Raw genomic sequence first — 21,619 nt, 5'->3', positions numbered from 1 at the left:
AAAGGTTCTACTAAAACAGCTACTGACTCATCATGTGGAAGAAATGCTTGGGAAACACAAATAATAAAATTTATATTTCAGCTCTGAAACCAACATTGAGCCACAAGGGCCAGGTCAAGATGACGGCACATTTCCTTTGTAAAAAGGATGTGAAATTAGTTCCTTCCCACCTGCTCGGTCTCTTGCTTGTATCTATCTGCACGTTCCTCGATGGACTTCTTCTCTGACCGAGTTTGTTCCAGGTCTTTCCGGAGCTTGGCAACTTCTTCCTGTAGACTGAGAACCCGCCCAGTGGCAATCCTAGCCTCCTCCTCGCTTAGCTGAAGGCGTTCTAAGTCACTTCGTAGTTTCTCAGTCTCAGAGTTGTATATTCCTTCCAGGTGGGTCAATTTCTCCATGAGGCATTTGTAGTCTTTGTTCTTTAAACACACACAAACAGTAAGTAAATAGACATGCAATCAAATGTATTTACTCAGAAAACTAGGCATATTCATCACAGTCTTGCTATATCATCATAATCTTACAGTACCTAACCAAAATTATAAGCACAACATTTATAGTAACATAATCAATACTCTCTTAGTGATATAAAGAGAGAAGAGAATAGACAGAATTATTTCTGTTTTACACAATGAGCAACATAGATGTGATTTTTCTCTTAGCTGCAAGGCGAGTTACCAGAGGAAATTCTTAATTTCCTGATTCTTAATCCAAAAATAGGAAAATCTATACTTGCTTTTGAAAACAAATCACTGTGCTACTAAAAGTCATGTGCTAGCCAGGTGATGCACAAGAATGATAAAATGGCCTCAAAATCACAAATTTCTTACAGATCTCTTTGTTTACTACCTCAAGCTCCTCCTCACACTCAGAAAACATTTCTGATGAACGCTATTTCATTGTGGGCTTTTTTGCCCTATGCAGTATTTATGTAGTACTAATTACCTTTATATCATTTGCATGTGCTAAAATATTACTTAATAACTATCTCTAAGAAACCAAACTTTTATCTCTGCAAACAGGCTGTAGATTCCTCAGAAGCATGGACATCTTAATGCTTCTTTTGTCACCTCACTGTTAAACAAGTCACCTGTGAAAGGAGCATTATACTACATGCAAATGACTGGCAGTGACGAAAGAGCTTGGTGAAGTATAAAGTACACTATGGCTCTTAGTCATAAAGGTCTGGCGTGTTAGTAAATCTGGTTGTATTCTCAAAAGTAGTTTCCTGCAGTGATACTCTTACCTTTGAACTCATCACTATTTCCATTCTCATTACTGTCATTATTTTACTTTTCTGCTAAGACCAAAGGATAAAGTCCAGGGGAGACACCGCTGACCACAATCCCAGTGGGCTTCTTTAGGCATGCTCACTTTCAGGGTCCTGTTCAAAACACACCTGTTCATCAACTTTGCGCTGCAGCTGCATGATCTTGTTCTCCATGCCGATGTGGAGTTTCTTATAGCGCTCCACGGAGCGGGCCTCAATCTTGAGCTTCTTCAGCTCGCGCTTGGCTATCATCCGCCGTAAGCAGCACTGAAGGTAGATGATGGCATGCAGGCTCCTCTTGTAGTAGGTGCGAGCCAGCCAGCCTCGGACCCACTTCTGAATGATGACTGCTTTGTGGTCACGGAGTATCTGCAGAGAAAGGTATGTACAACATCAGACTCTAGACTAGACTCAGGGTTCAATTCTATCAACCTATGACTCTCAGGCTGAGAAGCCATAAAGCGAAAGACACAAAAGTTGAAGTAACAATGTAATATGAAGATTGTACATATAACAAATATATGCAAGCACAAAATTGTTTTACAAGGTGATTTAAAAAGTAGACTTTAAAGGGTGATTTAAGAAACAGAGAATACACCAAGCATGTCAAACTCATGACAGGCAGGCCACAGGCCTTGTTTAAATAAATAAGGCTTGCAGCCTGGTGGCTGTGCGTTTGACATGCTTGGTGTACACACAGAAGCTATCTAAATAAAAGGCACCAGCTTACTAAAAGGCAAACAATTCTAAAAATAAAGAAAAAACACACTAGGTATCCTATTGGTGCATGATATCTGTCGCAACAGGCGATCCTCTATAAAGTGAACAGAACTTGGCACCCTGTGAATTACATGCTATTAAAATAAAAGACTTGGCCACCACCCTTACTGCTGATACCATCTCACTGTGCATTAGATCTATGCTTCTTGAGGACATGGAATATGGCCAGTAAGCTGGCTGTGGAGGCCAACAGTAGAAGTATTGCAAAGTTTATTATTAATTTATTGATTTTTTTCCAGAAACAAACAAAAAATGACACTGTTGGTTGCCCTATTTGAGGAATACTATTCTAGTGAGGATTTCCCATTGCTGTTTCAAATGTAACAGGAAACCACTTACGGGAGTCAAAGGTAGTAGGGATAAAGCTTTAAAAGGAAAGCTAAAATAAGATAGAGGGAAATAAATAAATCTTAATTTTGATTTTGTTATACTTCTAAATAAGAAGATATTCCCCTAAATTTATAAATAACTTATAACAAAAGATCGCCTTATAGGAAGAATTTCTTATCACTAAGACCATCAAGCAGAGATTGTCTAGCCCTGGCTGGTGTTGCTCAATGGTTAGAGTGTCAGCCCACACACTGAAGGGTTACAGATTTGATTTCCAATCAAGGACATGTACCTGGGTTGCAGGTTCGATCCCCAGCCCTGGCCAGGACATGTGCAGAAGGCAAATAGTCCATTAATGTATCTCTCTCTCTCTGCCTTTATCTCTCTCTTTTTCTCTCCCTCCCTCTCTTCCACTCTCTCTTTAAAAAAAAACAAACAAAACAAAAAAACAATGGAAAAAATACCCTCTGGTAAGAATTAACAACAACAAAATGCAGAGATTTTCTAAACCAAGTATGTCAAACTTGCGGCCTACAAGCCGCATGCCTCGTTTATTTGGCCCGTGTTAGCCTTTGAGTTTGACATGCTTGGTCTAAACAATTTCCAGGAATGATGGAAAAGAAAATCTTGAAATTAAGAAAGGGTGAACTATTAAAATATTCTAAGGTCCTTCTTTGATTTTATAAAACAACTCTTGTATGATATAAATGATATTTAAATGTATGCACTCAAGTGATTACTTACTAGTAATTATTAGTGATTATTAGCACTTATTAGTAACTAGAGGCCCAGTGCATGAATTTGTGCACCAGTGGGGTCCCTCGGCCTGGCCTGTGGGATCAAGCCGAAACCAGCTCTCCAACATCCCCCGAGGGGTCCCAGATTGCGAGAAGGAGCAGGTCAGGCTGAAGGACCCCACCAGTGCACGATCAGAGCTGGGGAGGGATGTAGAAGGTTGGCCAGCCGGGAAGGGATCGTGGGAGGGCTCCAGTACGTGTCTGGCCCGTCTTGCTCAGTCCCCATCAGCCAGACCCCAGCAGCAAGCTAACCTACCGGTTAGAGCATCTGCCCCCTGGTGGTCAGTGCATGTCATAGCAAGCGGTTCAGTGGCCTTAGCATATCATTAGTACATTACACTTTGATTGGTTGAATGGACGACTGGACGACCAGACACTTAGCATATTAATTAGGCTTTTATTATATAGGATTTTTACAAATGAACACAATGTATCTCTTATGAAACTTTCTAAATGTAAACATTTCTGGCCTGGCCTGCGTGGCTCAGTGGTTGAACATCAATCTATGAACCAGGAGGTCAGGTTTCAATTCCTGGTCTGGGCACATGCCTGGGTTGTGGGATCCATCCCCAGTGTGGGGCGTGCAGGAGGCAGCTAATCAATGATTCTCATCGTTGATGTTTCTATCTCTCTCTCCTTCTCCCTTCCTCTCTGAAATCAATAAAAATATATTTTTAAAAAGATTCTAAAACCATCTATTCAAATAGATAGCAGTTTAATAAAATCATTAAAACAATAGTTCCTATTTTTGGGTTATGGATCTGAGAAAAACAATGAAAAAAAGTGCATTCTAGAGGATACAGTGAAGAAATAAGTGGTTAAGTATTAAACCATCAAATACAAAATAAACCTAAGTGTTCAGGAGACCTTTGCCAAGTCAAGGCTCCCCTTTGGCTGCTTATCTATTAATGCTAAGACAGTCTGCTTTCCACTGAGTGCAGTCACTGTGCATCACGCTGCAGTAAGGTCCCATCCTGAGCCCTCCCCGAACATCATGACCCCAAGGGAGCCTCTTGTCTTATCCTGATGACTAGTGACCAACTGGATAAGACTCAGTAATAGCAAATTTCAGACTTTCAAAGTCAAGCAGCACACAGTGGCAAAGCTATGAATCTTAATTTTCCTATTCCATTTACTTCTCTCCATGTAACTTCAGACATTGGTCCATTTCTGAAATTTCAGTCAAGTGGAAACAGTATATAATTAGATCTTCCATTCGCAATCTCATCTCCATTAGTGAGTTAGGGATATTAAACAATGTCTCCTCTCCCTTAGATTCCCAAGCCATAAGAAGGGGAAGCCTGGACTGGAAACACCAAAAACACAGCCCAAAGAAGCACTAGTGGCCTATACATGAGCTGGCCTCTAACTGTCACTTCCATGTGTCGTAGCTGGAGCTGAGCAGGCCAGACACTGCTACTGCTCAATCAATGGCCTCAAAACCCAGTTCAGATGATCCTGAGAAGAGTCGTCAAGAAAACGGAAGTGTAACCAGTTTGGTGTATCTAAAAGTTGAATAAGGCATTTCCTTCCCCTGAAAGCTCATGCTTGTAGAGAAAGAACACCAGAGTATAAAGCCAGCATGGGCAGAAAGAAAGAGCTGGAGTAGCTATTCTCAAATTTTCTTCAAAACACAGCCATTAAATATTCTCATTCAAGCCTCATTTGTTTTTGATTTTTCTTTGTTGTCTAAAATTATTTCAAAATAAAGTAAAATACATACATGAATAGGGCTTAGGCCTCCCTCACAGACTGCCTGTGATTAGAGACCTGTCCCTCAAAGCGCTCTATTGATGCTTCTTCTACCAGTGGTGCCCACAGAACTCTAAGATCTACCAGTGGTTCTCAACCTTCCTAATGCCGCGACCCTTTCATACAGTTCCTCATGTTGTGGTGACCCCAACCATAAAATTATTTTCGTTGCTACTTCATAACTGTAATTTTGCTACTGTTATGAATTGTAATGTAAATATCTGATATGCAGGATGAATTTTCATTGTTCGCGACCCACAGGTTGAGAACCGCTGAATTCTAGACTATACTTCTGGCTTGTTAGGAATATATCATGAAGGACAAACTCAAAACCTTGCCAAAATGAAAGAGAAAAACCTTTCAACTAGATCATATATTGTCAGAGGTGATGATTAAGATTAAGCTGGTGCCCAGCCAGCATGGATGGCTGGCTCAGTGGTTGAGCATCAACCAATGAACCAGGAGGTCACAGTTCGATTCCCGATCAGGGCACATGCCCAGCTTGCGGACTAGATTCTCAGTGTGGGGTGTGCAGGAGGCAGCCGATCAATGATTCTCTCATCATTGATATGTCTATCTCTCCCTTCCTCTCTGAAATCAATAAAAATATTTTTTAAAAATTAATCTGGTGATCCATTATTTTTGTCGTTGATTATTGCCAGATATAAAGATTATTTGTCAAAAATGCTCAGAACATCATATTCTAGTCAGTACAAGTTTAACCACATTAATGTTTTTTGGTTTTTTTAATATATTTTATTGATTTTTTTACAGAGAGGAAGGGAGACGGATAGAGAGTTAGAAACATCAATGAGAGAGAAACATCAATCAGCTGCCTCCTGCACATTCCCCACTGGGGATGTGCCCGCAACCAAGGTACACGCCCCTGATCGGAATCGAACCTGGGACCCCTGAGTCCGAAGGCCGATGCTCTATCCACTGAGCCAAACCGGCTAGGGCCACATTAATGTTATTTATCTCCTTTTCACTACAGTAAATTATTCCAAGGTTTTTCATTCTTGGAACAAATTTCCACACATATGTCATATATTCTACCTCTTCAAAGCTCACCACAGTGAGTTAAATAGAGGCCCCCCAAGATATCAGATCCTAATCTGTGGAATCTGTCAATGGTACCTCATTTGGGAAAAGGGTTTTTGCAGATGTGATTAAGCTAAAAATCTTGAGATGAGGAGATTATACTGGATTATCCTTGTGAGGCCTAAATCCATCACAAATATTCTCATAAGAGACAGACAAAAGAAGGGAAGTTAGACACACAGTAGAGATGATGACGTGAAGGTGAAGGCAGAGATTGGCCCTAGCCAGTTAGGCTCAGTGGATAGAACTTCGGCCTGCGGACCATTCTGGTCAAGAGCATGTATACTGGTTGCATGCTCCTCGCCAGTCTGGGCCCTGGTCAACCAATTGATGTGTTCCTCTCATATCAATGTTTTTCTGTCTTTCCCTCTCTCTTCTATTCTTCCTTAAAAATCAATGGAAAAATATCCTCCGGTGAGGATTAATTAAAAAAAAAAAAAAAAGGCAGAGATTGGAGTGATATGGCCACAAACACAAGAAATACTGGTAGCTATCAGAAGCTGGAAGAGCAAGGGATGGATTCTCCCCTAGAGTTTCAGGAGGGAGTACAGCCCTGCCAAGACCTTGATTTTGGCTGATACTGATTGTGGAATTTTGACCTCCAGAACTGTGAGAAAATAAATGTCTATTGTTTTAAGCCACCAAGTTGATGACATCTATAGGAAACTAATACACTAAGTTTTCTTCACATTGCATTGTCAAGAGGGATAAAAAGGGGGCAAATTTTCTTTTTCCATTGTCTTGTTAATTAAACATATGCACTTATTTAATATTTTAAAATATACTTCAATTGTTGGTTGTCTCCATATGCCTCCTATGTCCATTGGAACCTCTGTGGTGTACAGATGTGAAATTTGATTAACATTAATGGAATAAATAAACAAAGTTGAAAATAATGACTCACCTTGCGATACCTATTTCTGGCCAAGTAGCCTCGTAAATAAGACTGAAGAACAATAGTGGCAGCTCGTTTACTTTTGTACTTCCTGTGGACTACATACATGCGCCAGTACTTCTGAATGATGGTCGCTGCCTTAGTTCTGCGCAGGAACTTAGCATAGCTGACCAAAGAAAGAAGCGGTGAATTTGTTAGTAATCAGAAAAACCCAGGAATATATTTTGTAGAGACTTAAAGAACCAACATCTTCGGCATAAGTAGTACCTCCACTGTATTATTCTAGTAATATACAATATTAAATCAACATTCATATTTCTTATATTATAGCAATTCATAGTTCCCCCAAATATTTTTTATTCATTATTTTATTTAAGCCTTCCTGATCATGATGTCCCATATTACGTGATTTTACAATAAAGAGAATGAAGCTCATAAAGGTTCATTCTTTCTAGGACAGTGCTCATTACCCCAGGTTATGTCCCCCTTGCACAGTAGACTGGCTGTACACAGTAATTTCATACTTACTCATCACTAGCTTTCTTAAATCCACCCTTTGCTAATGTACAATATTTTTCAAACTCTTTCTGGGCATACATTCTTTATCATTAATTCATTTCTACTGATATTTCTAAATTAAAATTATCCTAATACATAATCACACTGAAGTGTAATTCTAGAAACACTTTCACAGTTTATTGCTCCTGAAAACTTCTCAATGGAGTCATTATTAACTAGCTCATATTCATGACTGTTTTAGTTTACAGATAACTTCTTCAAGCCCATATAAAAATATAAAAAATAAAAGATACTGAGGACATGAGCACACAATAATTTGTAATTATTTTGAAGATTATTCTGAATAAATCATAAGGGTGAGTGAAATTTTTTTCTATTTAACTGTCTTATGAGTTCATTTGTTATTCCTTGAATCTAAGAAGAGGTGAGGTATTGCCTTCTCATACTGGGTGACCACTCAAAACTGTCCTGGTTTGGACAATGAATCAGATGAGCTGTGCAATCCTTAGGAGCCGTGAGCCAGAGTGGAGGGTCCCCAGGAGACCTACCATCGGGCCTGGTAGCCTCGCACATATCTCTGCACAGTGATGGCTGCCTTCCGCATGCGCAGGTACTTCTTCCGCTGCAGCCACCCTCGGATTGTCTTCTGGATCCGAATGCAGGCAGCCCTCAGCTTGTCTGCCCTCAATTTTTCTAGATAGGCCACTTGACCAGCACGGAAAAAGATCTTTGTCTTACCAAACTGGTATTTGTCCTTGTCCTATTTTTGGAAGAAATTATACATTCAGAAGTTGAAATAATGAACTTATAAATAAAACTGTAAAAGAGAAAAAATACATCTAAAAGCAGAATCAGTAAAGGGATGAATCTATTAGCTAAAACTTGGGCTACATCACAATTAACTAATGGAACCAGATTTTTGATCTTATGCAAGTTGAGCAAATAGAAGGGATTTTAAGGAAAACTGCAGTTTAAGAGTGATTTTCTAGATTATTCTACCTGGAATTATTATCTGAGGCCAAAACCTTGGTTGTGGGTTATAGGCAGCTATTATTTGCTTGTTTGTATTTTAAATATTTCAAGGAAATGGAGATGCTGACACTCCCTCTGACTGACCCAGGCTGTAAGGGTTACATCGGGCTGTGTGTTCCATGTGAAAGCTGAAGGGACAAAAACACCAGTATAAAGAATAAGGCAGGAAGCAATGCACACAAAATAAAAATTAACATAAAAACTTCGTGCACTCATATTAAGAGAGTTAAGTTTCTTGTTATATCTTTGCACTATCAATAGAATCTGAAAATAAATACATAAAACCCTATAAATTACTTGTACAAATTTCAAAATTCCTTTTACAAAAATATAACCACTTATATTGTTCATTTACTTTTGATAATAAGCAGAGCCGAGCAGTAAACATAGAGATATATGCAATTTTGGGTCCATTACACTCTGATCCACCTTTTTTGGAAGCCTGCAATGGTTATTCTCATACAAGGGTGGAATTTATTTACAATCATCACTAATATAATCTGTGTGAAAACAGAAAATTATTTTTTAAGATATGTTTTTATTTATTTGAGAGAGAGAGGAAGGGAGAGAGAGAGAGAAAAAAAACCAACAAACATCTATGTGTTGCCTCCAGTATGTACCCAGACTGTGGACCGAAATGGCAACCTGAGCATGTGCCCCGATTGGGAATCAAACCGATGACCCTTTGGTGCAAAGGACGATGCTCAAACAACTGAGCCACACTGGCCAGGACAACAGAAAATTACTTTTCACTGTAAGCAAAAATCTCCTATCATAAAATCAGAAATCTCCACATAAATCTAAAATTATTTCAATTTTAATCAATAAAATTTACATAGGAAGCCTAGCTGGAGATATAAAAAGAGCTAAAAAGTGGTTACCTTTCCTTCTCCTGGCCTGATCTCAGCTTCCCCCACTCCACCCCACACCAGCCTGCACTCCTCGATTTGTAACCTGCAAGGCCCTGAACCAGGTCTGGATGGGGAGTTGGGAGAGGGTGGGGTGTTAGGCATAGGACGGTCCTTACTTTCTGCTCTGCTGTCCCATCTGAATACAGGTTAGAAAGGAGTCAGGCCAAACTCAGAAAGTTCCCAGTTCTTTTACACATTATTAAGAAAGTGGTCTTACCTCTTCCAAAGGGGGAAAAAATGTTATTATTACAAAAAGAAGATATTCCATTTAGTTAATTATGACTGCCTCAGAGTGAGATAACCCATCTAAACTAGTGTCAAGCAAGTAAAAATACTTTTTAAGATCTTTCATGAATCTTAAATTCTCCATGACCTAGATTAGTGGGCCCCAAAGCGTAGTCCTCAGAGCAGCATCAGCATCACCTGGTAACTTCTTAGAGATGCAGGTTGTTAGACCCATCCCAGACCTACTGAGTCAGAAATTCTGGGGGTGGGGCCCAGCAATCTGTGTTTTAACAAGTCCTCCAGGGGACTAATGCATTTAAAGTTTGAGTACACCTTAGTTTGGAATGCAAGACTCACCAAACACCAACCTACATTTCCTAGGCATTTCCTTACTGTCCCACAGACTAATCTTATACTGCAAAGAAACTACATTAATGTTTTCTGAGCAAACTCTATGGTTTCCTACTTCTTCACACCATGCTTCCTATTACAATATTCTCCTTCTACTTTTATACAATGTTATCAGTCCGACTCAAAACACAGGTCTTCCATGAAATTGTTCCTCCTTTACATGGCAGATGTGGCTTTGCCTTGCTGATTTCCTGTCTCACTCACTCAGCATTTGATAGACACTATCTTATACTTATCTTTAAAATGCATTAATCTCCGAGATAGATTATGTCACCTGAGGATAAGACTTATTTTTTCTTAATCACACAGCATCTGGCCTGATATTTCCCATAAGTAAATACTAGGTAAATTTTTATTGATAAGGATAAAACTCTAAAAAGAATGTGACTCAAGCCTGGGTCTAGGCCTTGCCACCCAGTTTCCTGAGGAGGACCACCATCCTCACCAGTTAGCCAGAGCATGCTAAATACAGTGAGCCTTGATCTCCAAGCCAGTGTGCCCTTCATCCTCCCAGCCCTGAATAATCTGGAGTAGTGGCATTTGGATGTTCCCAGGGCTTCCACAGATTATAATCACAAGGCCTTTGGCAATAATCTGTTCAGATAAAGATAAGTGAAAATTTTTCTTACTGGGATCAGGTTCTCTAATACATTCTTGCACGTTTGCTTTCTGTCACTCAGCACATCTTTTTGCTTCATTAGGACACGGTAGCGGCTGAAAAATTCTTGGTAAGTCCACCTATAAAAGAAACTCACGTCAGCTTAAAGAAGCAGGAGTTTATCTCATTAGGATCCCTTCTATCTGAAAACTGCCAAGCTCACCGTGAGGGGAAGCCTGCTGCACTGATGCGGATGGTTTCCAGGACACCACATGCTCTCAGCTGCTGCACTGCCCTCTTCTCGTCAAACCTACATGTACAAAAGAAAATCACTGCTACACAAAGAAGCCTGGCTAGAGCCGCAAATTATCCTCCTCAATCAGAGATTCTTCTGTAAAAAGCCAAATACATACATCAGAAAAGAAAGCATTCAAAAGTTGTAGCAGTGATCAAAATGGAAAACTCCATGTGTGAGTGGGGAGGAGACAATTAGCAGTAAAACTAAAGAGTCATAAACATTATCTGTTGTTCATACCACAACTCATGAAATACCAGTGAGAATATTTAAAACAAACAAAAAACCCTTCTGTAGTTTGCCCATACTCATTACAAGGCTTGGTTTGAATCACTGTGCTTATAATTCTTTAGCTCACCATACAAATTTCCTCTGGAATAAAGACTGGCCAGTTCTGAAGTTCTGTCTAACAAGAAGGACAAATTAAATATGACCCATTCAGTTATTCTTTTAAAAATATTGGTGTTCTAAAAGTTATTGGTGTGTACATACTAAGCATTTATAATGCCCACATGAATGGAAAATATTTTTGTTTTATATTAAATCTTACCTAATAATAGACAAACATGCAAATTGACCATCCCTCCACTACGCCCACCAGCCAATCAGATGAGTATGCAAATTAACCCAACAAAGGTGGTGGTTAATTTGCATACATAGGCACCCAGCGGCCTGGGTCTAGGAACATCATCGGCACCCAGGTCACTCCGAGGTAGGCCCTGTGTTGGCCCTGAGCAGCCTAGGAAGGGCCTGAGCTGGGGCTCCTGGGCAGGGCTGAGCCTGCGATTGGAGCCGAGGGGGCCCCTACCCAGGCCTAAAGCCTCGGCCCAAGGCGTTAGGCCTGGGCAGGGGTGGAGCTGACGATCGTGGGGAGCAGGGGTGGAGCCGGCGATCACAGGGAGCTAGGGGTCCCCTGCCCAGGCCTAACCTCGGCCAGAGGTGTTAGGCCTGGGCAGGGGCCGAACAGGCGATCGGTGTGAACTACAGAGGAAACACCTTTTCTGACCGCTCGTTGGTTAAGCTCCCTGTATGCCACTGGTAATATTCTTAGTAACTTGGGTAATAAGAATTCAAAAAGGTGATCTAGGGTTTTTCCACCTCACTCCTGGAGAAAAATACGAAGGTCCGCTGCTGGAGGGTTAAGAATGTCATATCCTGCCCTAGCCGGTTTGGCTCAATGGATAATGCCTTGGCCTGCCCACTGCATGGTCTGGGTTCAACTCTGACCAAGGGCATGTACCTAGGTTGCAGGCTCCTCCCTGGCCAGGGCCCAGGTCAGGGCTCATGCAGGAGGCAACCAATCAAAGTGTTCCTCTCACTTTGATGTTTCTCTCTGTCTTTCCCTTTGTCTTCCACATTCTCTAAAAATCAATGGAAACATATCCTTAGGTGAGGATAAAAAAAATAATAAAGAAAGAAAGAAATGTCATATCCTATGAAAGACACATCTTGAAAATGCCTAAAGAAAGTTGTCATTTTTTCATGGTGAAGGGACTGGAGTCCCTGTTGATGAAAATACCTTGGTGGCTGCGGTGACTAGCAGTGGCTGCAGCAGCGGGGTGATGGGGCTGGTGCCTTCCCCTGATCAGCCCGGTCGCCTCCCACAAAGGGAAGCCAGACTGCGGCTTAGGCCCGTTCCCCAAGGGGAGCACAGAGCGGGCCTAAGCCATCAGTGGAGCATCCCCTGAAGGCTCTCAGTATGTGAGAGAGGGAAGGTTGGGCTAAGGGACCGCCCCCGCCCCCCCCGCGCAGTGCACAAGTTTCGTGCACCGGGCCCCTAGTCTTATATAATTTACTAGAGGCCTGATGCAAAAAAATTCATGCACTTGGGAGGGTAGGGGGTCCCTCAGGCCAGCCTGCGCCCTCTCGCAGTCTGGGAGCTGGGGAGCGAGCCTAAGCTGTCAGTCGGACATCCTTAATGCTGCTGAGGAGGCGGGAGAGGCTCCCGCCACCGCCGCTGCACTCGCAGCCATAAGCCTTGCTTGTGGCTGAGCAGAACTCCCTCTGTGGGATTGCACTGACCACGAGGGGGCAGCTCCTGCATTGAGCGCCTGCCCCCTGGTGGTCAGTGTGGGTCATAGTGACTGGTTGTTCTTGGTTGTTCTGCTATTGGGGTCAATTTGCATATTACCCTTTTATTATATAGGAAGTTTATTTTACTCTAGACAACTGGCATCTTAACATTAAATTGACCCTAAAAGAGGAAGTAGTAAGGCCTGCCACTCACTGAATGATCACTCCTTGTACTCCCCCAACTAAGCTCTGAGCAACCTCTCCAATCCTCTGCAGTGGTATTTTCTCAGGTGTTCTGGTGGTGATGGTGGTGGTGGTGGTGGTGGTGGTGGTGGTGGTGGTAGATGAGGTTAGCTAGGGCCATCCTGGAGAGTGGCCCAGGGCGTGGCAGCTTCTTCTGCTTCCCACTTCCTCTGGGAAGGGCTTCTTGGCAATGAGGTGGATATAACAGTTTTTCAGAATTGCCCTCCAGTCTAAGGCAAACAGCCAGAGAACAGGGTTGGCAGGGTGTAGGGAAAAGAGCACTCCTACACTGTAGAGTAGGAGTTGAAACTCTTATCATCTTTGGTAAATGTGTCTACTCTCTGACTCACAAATTCCACTTCTAGAAATACATTATTCTAAGAAGGTAATCAAGCAAAAATACAAAAATGTTTGGCAAAAGATGATTATCATAGCATTGTTGGAATAACCTAAATGGCAATCAACAGGAAATAATTCAAATAAATGATGGTATGTCTAAACAATGGGACATTACATAGCCATTAGAATGATGATGTGGATTTTTTAATTTACTAACTGGAAAGTATGCACAATTTATTAAGATAAAAGCAGATACAAAACAGCAATTACAGCATGAGTTCCTCCCTTTCATAGTGTGTCTCTCTCGTTCTCTCTCTCTCTCTCTCTCTCACACACACACACACACACACACACAGCAGGGAAGAAATGTTGGTCACTTAATACTAGTTGTCTCTCTGGGTGTAATGAATGCTTTTTCATTTATTTTTATACTATTTTATATTTTCTGGATGTTGTTTTTACAATGTACACACATTACTTCTATTTCTTGTTGTTTTTTTAAACCTTTTTTCTTTTTTATTGTTGTTTGTACATATATTACTTTTAAAATTAGAGAAATTAAGTTTCTTCTGGAAAAACAAAACCACCATTCCCTCCACATATGGTAATTGACATAGAACAAGTTGTTTGGTAAAAGCAGACATTCTATGATGGTTTCAACAGTGGAAAAGTAGCAGGGATTACTTTGAGCATTTGCCAAAGTAGTGTTATCCACCCAGCTCTGGTTTTAACTAATGCCCAAATTAACAAAAGCTTAGAAAGTTCTTAAACTGAAGTAAATTCAAAATAGAAAATAGAACTATGAATGCTGGCTTAAACTCAACTTTTAAAATCTTCAGAAAGCCAACTATTCATTTGTTCTCACATTCTCAAAAAGGAACAAAAACTGGGGAAAAAAAAGAAAAAAAAACTCAACCAAAGAAATCTTGAGAAAGAACAACAAAGCTGGAGGCATGATGCTCCCTGATTTTAAACACTGATACAAAACTATAGTAATTAAATGATATGACACTGGCATAAAAACAGACACATCAATCAATGGAACAGAATAGAGAGCCAGAAATAAACCTACACATATATGATCAATTAATTTGTGACAAACAAGTCAAGAATATACAATGGGGAGAGGACAATCTCTTGGATAAATGGTGTTAGAAAAACTAGATGGCCACATGCAAAAAATGAAATCGGACCCTATCTTACACCATTCATAAAAAATTAACTCAAAATGGACTAAAAACTTGCTCATAAACCTAAAACCATAAAATTCCTAGAAGAAAACATAGGTGCAAAACGAACTGACCACCAAAACAAGACCCGAAGCATAGAGGCATGGAACAGACTGACATACCTCCATGTGGGGGTGGGAGGATGAGGAGAGAGTAACCAAAGAACTTATATACTTACTAGAGGCCTGGTGCACAAAATTCGTGCACAGGGGCGAGGGGGAGGGGGGTCCCTCAGCCAGACCTGCAGCCTCTCCAATCTGGGACCCCTCAGGGGATGTCCAACTGCCTGTTTAGCCCCTACCTTGCCCCCCTGCTGGCCTGATCACCCTTAATCACCTCTTACTCGGCCCCCAGGCTAAGCCGCTGTCTGGCCTCCCTCTGCCAGAGGTGATCTGGCCGATCAGGGAAAGGTGCTGGCCCCATCACCACCTTGGCTGCCTGAGCTTTGGGCCTCACAGCCGGGTGCGGCTGTCTGAGCCTTGGGCTGGCCCTGGGCAGCAGCAGCCGCCATCCGCGGCTTGCCTGAGCCTCAGGCTGACCCTGGGCAACAGCAGCTGCCATCTGTAGCTTGCATGAGCCTCAGGCAGCTGCTGCGGCTTTGTCCGGAAGGACATTCAGAAGACATCCACCCTAATTAGCATATTACCTTTTATTAGCATAGATTAGTACACACTAGAGGCCCAGTGCACGGATTCGTGTACCAGTGGGGTCCCTCGACCTGGCCTGTGAGGATCAGGCCGAAACCAGCTCTCAGACATCCCCTGAGGAGTCCCAGATTGCGAGAGGGCGGTTCTTGGGTGATGCACCCTAGAATTGGACTCCCTCCTCTCTGGTTCCCGGTGCGTCACTCGAGGACCGCAGCTACCAAGTCACCGCAGCTCTGCAGCTTCTGTGTTGAGTATCTGCCCCCTGGGGGTTAGTGTGCATCATAGCTACCGGTTGGAGCTTCTGCCCCCTGGTGGTCATTGTGTATCATAGCTACCAGCCGGTTGGCCGATTGCTTAGGCTTTTATATATATAGGTATGTGTAGTCCATGGACATGGGCAATAGAGTAGTGAAGACCTGGGGGATGAGGGGTAGGGGCTAGGCAGAGTGGGGTAAATGGGGGGAAATGGAAGACATCTGTAATACTGTCATCAATATAATAAATTTAAAAGAGAAAATAATACAATAATTAGCAAATAATAATAATTTTAAAAACGTAGGTGTAAGGTGCATGACATAGGTCTTGGAGATGATTTTTTGAATCAGACACCAAAAGTAAAAGCAACAAAATAAAATAAACAAGTAGGAAAACAGCAAACTAAAAAGCTTCTGCACAGCAAAAGATGCCATCAACAAAATAAAAAGGCAACCTACTGAATGGGAGAAAATGTTTGCAAATCATATATCCAATAAGTGGTTAATATCTAAAATACATAAAGAATTCATACAACTCAGCCGAAACCGGTTTGGCTCAGTGGATAGAGCGTCGGCCTGCGGACTGAGGGGTCCCAGGTTCGATTCCGGTCAAGGGCATGTACCTGGGTTGCGGGCATATCCCCAGTAGGAGATGTGCAGGAGGCAGCTGATCGATGTTTCTCTCTCATCGATGTTTCTAACTCTCTATCTCTCTCCCTTCCTCTCTGTAAAAAATCAATAAAATATATTTAAAAAAAAAAAAAAGAATTCATACAACTCAATAGCAAAAAAATCTGATTTTAAAAATGAACAGATTTAAATACACATTTTTCCAAAGAAGACATACAGATGGCCAATAGGTGCATGAAAAAAATGTTCAACATTAATCATCAGAAAAATGTAAATCAAAACCACAATGAGATACCATCTCATACCTGTTAGAATGGCTATCACCGAAAAGATAAGAAGTAACAAATGTTGACGAAGGAAACCTTTTTTCCAGGGGAATGTAAGTTGGTGCAGCCACTATAGATAACAGTATGGAGATTCCTTTAAAAAATTAAAAATACAACTACCATATGATCCAGTAATTCCACTTCTGGATATTTATGCAAAGGAAACAAAAACCCTAACTCAAAAAGATATCTGCAACCCCATGTTCACTGCAGCATTATTTACAACTAGTAGCCCAGTGCACAAAATTCATGCACATTAAAAGGGAATTAATTGCCCTAACCGGTTTGGCTCAGTGGATACAGCATCGGCCTGTGGACTCAAGGGTCCTGGGTTCGATTCCGGTCAAGGGCATGTACCTTGGTTGCAGACACATCCCCAGTGGGGAGTGTGCAGGAGGCAGCTGATAGATGTTTCTCTCTCATCGATGTTTCTAACTCTCTATCCCTCTCCCTTCCTCTCTGTAAAAAATCAGTAAAGTATATTTTTTTTAAAAGGGGAATTAATTAGCAGAGATATTTTAACATTGCTATTTGCCCTTTCTCTGTAATAGAAATGTGAGAGATGAAAGGAAATTAGTAAAATGTATATGAAAATAATATATAAATTTATTAATAAACTAGAGGCCCGGTGCACAAAAATTTGTGCACTCAGTGGGAGGGAGGGGGTCCCTCAGCCCGGCCTGTGCCCTCTAGCAGTCTGGGACCCCTCAGGAGATAACGACCTGCTGGCTTAGGCCTGCTCCCGGGTGGCAGAGGGCAGGCCCAATCCCTAGGTGCAGCCCCTGGTCGGGCTCAGAGTAGGGCCGATTGGGGGGTTGGGGCACCGCCCCCTGTCACACTCAAGGCAGGGTCGATGGGGAGGTTGCGGCGTGACCCCCTGTCACACACAGAGCAGGGCCAATCCAGGGGTTGGGGCACTGCCCCCTGTCACACACAGAGCAGGGCCCATCAGGGGGGTTGGGGCTCCGTACCCTGTCATGCACAGAGCAGGGCCCATCAGGGGGCTGGGGAGCTCCCCCCTGTCACGCACAGAGCAGGGCCCATCAGGGGGTTGAGGAGCTTCCCCCTGTCCCTCACAGAGTAGGTCCGATAGGGGGTTGGGGCACCGCCCTCTATCACCCACAGAGCAGGGCCGATCAGGGGTTGGGGCGCCGCCACTCTCACACTCAGGGCAGGGCCGATGGGGAGGTTATGGCTCTACCCCTTCACACACAGAGCAGGGCCGATCAGGGTGTTTGGGCACTGCCCCCTGTCACGCTGATCCCGGTGCCGGGAGGCCTCGCGGCTCCGCTGATCCCAGTGCTGGGAGGCATATTACCCTTTTACTATATAGGATAGAGGCCTGGTGCACGGGTGGGGGCCAGCTCGTTTGCCCTGAAGGGTGTCCTGGATCAGGGTGGGGGTCCCCACTGGGGTGCCTGGCCAGCCTGGATGAGGGGATGATGGCTGTTTGCAGTTGGTCACACACCCTTCAGGGTGGGGGTCCCCACTGGGGTGCCTGGCAAGTCTGGGTGAGGGGCTGAGGGCTGTTTTCAGGCTGGGGGTGACAGAACTCCCAAATGCTCCTTTCTTTCTTTTCTTTTTTTTTTTTTTTATTCTGGGCCAGCTTTAGCTTGAGGCTTGGCTCCAGCTCTTAGGCCTCCACTCCTGAAAGTAGGTTTCTGGCCTTTGCATACAATGTTGCGAATCTGCTGGCTGAAGTCGGCGGTATTTGTTAAAATGTTTCAAACTGCAGGCTCTGAGGCCTGTAGCCAGGCTGGGAAGGTTGGTTTCCTCATTCACTGAGGCAACCAAGCCTCATGTTAGTTTCAAGCTGCCTGGCTGCTGGCCGCCATCTTGGCTGACAGTTAATTTGCATATCTCGCTGATTAGCCAATGAAAAGGGTAGCGGTCGTATGCCAATTACCATGGTTCTCTTTTATTAGTGTAGATAAACAGTAGCAAAAGGATATAACAACAACAGAGGCATGATATAAAAACGACAAAAACATGATATAAAAACAACAGTGATGCAAACAATGACTGATAAAGTGATTAAACTTATTCTAATATCTCCCTGTACACGACATTAAGAGTGAAAACACTTTCAGAGTGCTTGACTAATTTCCCTTGTGATGAAGTACTTAGAACTTTAACTGTAACATCACATGCTCTTCAAACTCGAGAGAAAGCAACATATAACTGACCATGTGCAAAAACGGGTTCAGGTAGGAACATGCCTACTCTGTCTAGAGTTTGTCGTTGTGATTTATTAATAGTCATCACAAATGCTGGCATCACGGGAAACTGTCGTCGAATCAATTTAAATGGGAGGCCAGTGTCAGATGGGGACAAATTAATTCTTGGAATCAGAACAGCCTCTCCCTCTGCAGATCCTGTTAATACTTCAGCTTTGATAATGTTAGGTCGTAATCTTTTGATAATAAATCTGGTACTATTACAAAGACCCCATTTACTATTGAGATTTCTCAATAGTATGATGATTGCACCCACTTTCAATTTTAATTTATGACACGGCATTCCCGAAGGAGTAATACTGTTCAGAAATTCGATGGGGAAATTTTCCTTTGTTTCTTTGTTATGGGGTGGGGCCACAACATTAGTAACAAAGAAACAGAATTAAAACTTTATTGTGGGGAGCCGCTACAGTGTTTTGGACAGGTTCAAGCCTTGGACTGATGAGAGGGCACAGTCCTCTCATTGCCATGTGCAAGTCCCAGCTTGGAGGGCAGGGCCCTCCCAGCACAATTATAGCCAACAGCTGTAGCTGTAAGCTTGAACCTATGGTCCGAACACGTGGCCCCACGTGCCTGAGTGATGTGGGCTTGATAGAGTTCAGGTGCAGGTAGTTGAGTAGGATTGAAACCCAGGAGAATGTTTGTAAACATCTTGGTCATACCCTTACTTTGCCTCATAGCATCTGCTATTAAATAAAGGCATGGCTGTGGGTGTGGTTGCTGAAAGCAGCGTCCCACCGAGACCCGGCTTTCATTCTCTTGTCTGTCTTTTCTAAGCCTTTCAGCCGCCCCCACTCAGGTTCACCCTGTGCTGGCGCGGCACACTATGGAACAGTGATGGTGAACCTATGACACGCATGTCAGAGGTGACATGCAAACTCATTTTATGGGTTGATCTTTCTTTGTTAAATGGCATTTAAATATATAAAATAAATATAAAAAATATAAATCTTTGTTTTACTATGGTTGCAAATATCAAAAAAATTTCTATATTTGACATGGCACCAGAGTTAATTTAGGGTTTTTCAAAATGCTGACACACTGAGCTCAAAAGGTTCGCCATCACTGCTTTAGAAAGATCTGCTTCCACGCTCCCAGGGCAGGTTCCTGCCTCAAACTCCGCCCTTACAGGAAACAGCTCTGGGAAACAGCTTGGGGGAGGGCGCAGCCGTTGCCAAGACAACCCATGTAGGACTGACTTCCTTCCGCTTAGTTGCAACTGTTAGTTTGTATGTGATGAACACCACCCATGGTTTTTATATAAATAGACAACCAAGATATGGAAACAACCCAATGAATGGATGAATAAACTGTTGTATATATTCTTCAGCCATAAAAGAAAATGAGGCCGGCTGCATGGCTCAGGGGTTGAGCACTGCTCTATGAACCAGAAAGTCACAGTTTGATTCCTGGTCAGAGCACATGCCTGGGTTGCTGGCACAATCCCCAGTATGGGGCGTGAAGGAGGCAGCCAATTAATGATTCTCTCTCATTATTGATGTTTCAATCTTTCTCTCCCTCTCCCTTCCTCTCTGAAATAAATAAAAATATTTTTTTTTTCAAATAAAGAAAGAAAATAAAATCTTGCCATTTGGGCATGATGCTAAATGAAATTAAGTCAGAAAGACAAATACCATATGGTCCCTCTTATATGTGAAATCTAAAAAAACATAAAACATGGAGCATCTGAGATCTTGCTTCCTGGTAATTGTCATCATTTTGGCTCAAATAAACTCATAAAAAATAAATAAAAAACACAAAACAAAACAACACACACCAACACAAGCACAAACACACTAAATCCAAGCTGTAGATACAGAGAACAGATTGGTGATTGCCAGAAGTAGGGGCTGACAGGTAAGAGAAAAAGGGAAGAAGAAGGGGGGGTAGTGTCAAAATTTAAAAAAATATATTTTTAAGTTCTATTAACTAGTAGTTTCCCTGCATAAGACATGAAGAATTACCTAAATAATTTTTCCTTCTATTGGTTTGGTAATCCTTATGATATATGGATACTTTTAAATTCAGTAGTTGAGAAATACTTACGTGAATGGGAACTTGAAATCATTAGGCTTAATACAGCGCACATAGTGAGGGGTAGTGGCATTCAGGGTCTCCATCAGCAGGTGAAGGGAATTTCGGAACTGCATGGGAAAGAGCAGAAAGGGGCACCAAGGTTTTGTCAAAGCCAAAGATGATGTAAAACCAGTTAAAATTTTCTCCTAATGACAGTAGTAAAGATTGACCCACCCTCAGAAGGGGAGTTATCAAACAAGAATGCTTTATGTTACAATTTCCTTAAATTCTACCATTTATATGCTCACTCTCCTAACTATACATTCACTCTCCCATGCCTTTTCCCACATCCCCCTTTTTTATAGGCTGTTTCCTTAGAGCAATTTTAGGTTCACAGCAAAATTGAGAAGATATAGGGATTTCCCATACATCCCTTATCCTCACACATGCACAGCCTTCCCCATTATTAATATCCCCCAACAGAGTTGTACATCTGTTATAGTTGATGGACATAAACATTGTACTCTCCCAAAGTCCATCGTTTACATTAGAGTTCGGTCTTCCTACTCCGCCCTTTTTTTTTTTTTAAATATATTTTTATTGATTTTTTACAGAGAGGAAGGGAGAGAGATAGAGAGTTAGAAACATCGATGAGAGAGAAACATCGATCAGCTGCCTCCTGCACATCTCCTATTGGGGATGTGCCTGCAACCCAGGTATATGCCCCTGACCGGAATCGAACCTGGGACCTTTCAGTCTGCAGGCCGAC

General features: G+C 42.3%; 1 protein-coding gene across 1 annotated transcript in view; it reads right to left on the bottom strand.

Moving 5' to 3' along the window:
• The window catches only part of MYO5A (myosin VA), a 197,687-nt gene that overhangs the window by 55,802 nt on the left and 120,266 nt on the right, over positions 1–21,619 (bottom strand). The window contains exons 16-22 of the mRNA XM_081108912.1: positions 20,881–20,978; positions 10,845–10,931; positions 10,653–10,761; positions 7,993–8,204; positions 6,935–7,091; positions 1,400–1,639; positions 171–419 (exon numbers count right to left, since the gene is read on the bottom strand). Coding sequence (XP_080965038.1) covers positions 171–419; positions 1,400–1,639; positions 6,935–7,091; positions 7,993–8,204; positions 10,653–10,761; positions 10,845–10,931; positions 20,881–20,978 — 1,152 coding nt within the window. The remainder of the gene's footprint in view (positions 1–170; positions 420–1,399; positions 1,640–6,934; positions 7,092–7,992; positions 8,205–10,652; positions 10,762–10,844; positions 10,932–20,880; positions 20,979–21,619) is intronic.

The sequence above is a fragment of the Myotis nattereri genome (genome assembly GCF_964212035.1).
Source record: "Myotis nattereri genome assembly, chromosome: 1".
NCBI classification, from domain to species: Eukaryota; Metazoa; Chordata; class Mammalia; order Chiroptera; family Vespertilionidae; genus Myotis; species Myotis nattereri.
Note: the sequence above shows the minus strand (reverse complement) of the source record. Positions and strands in the feature narration are given on the sequence as shown.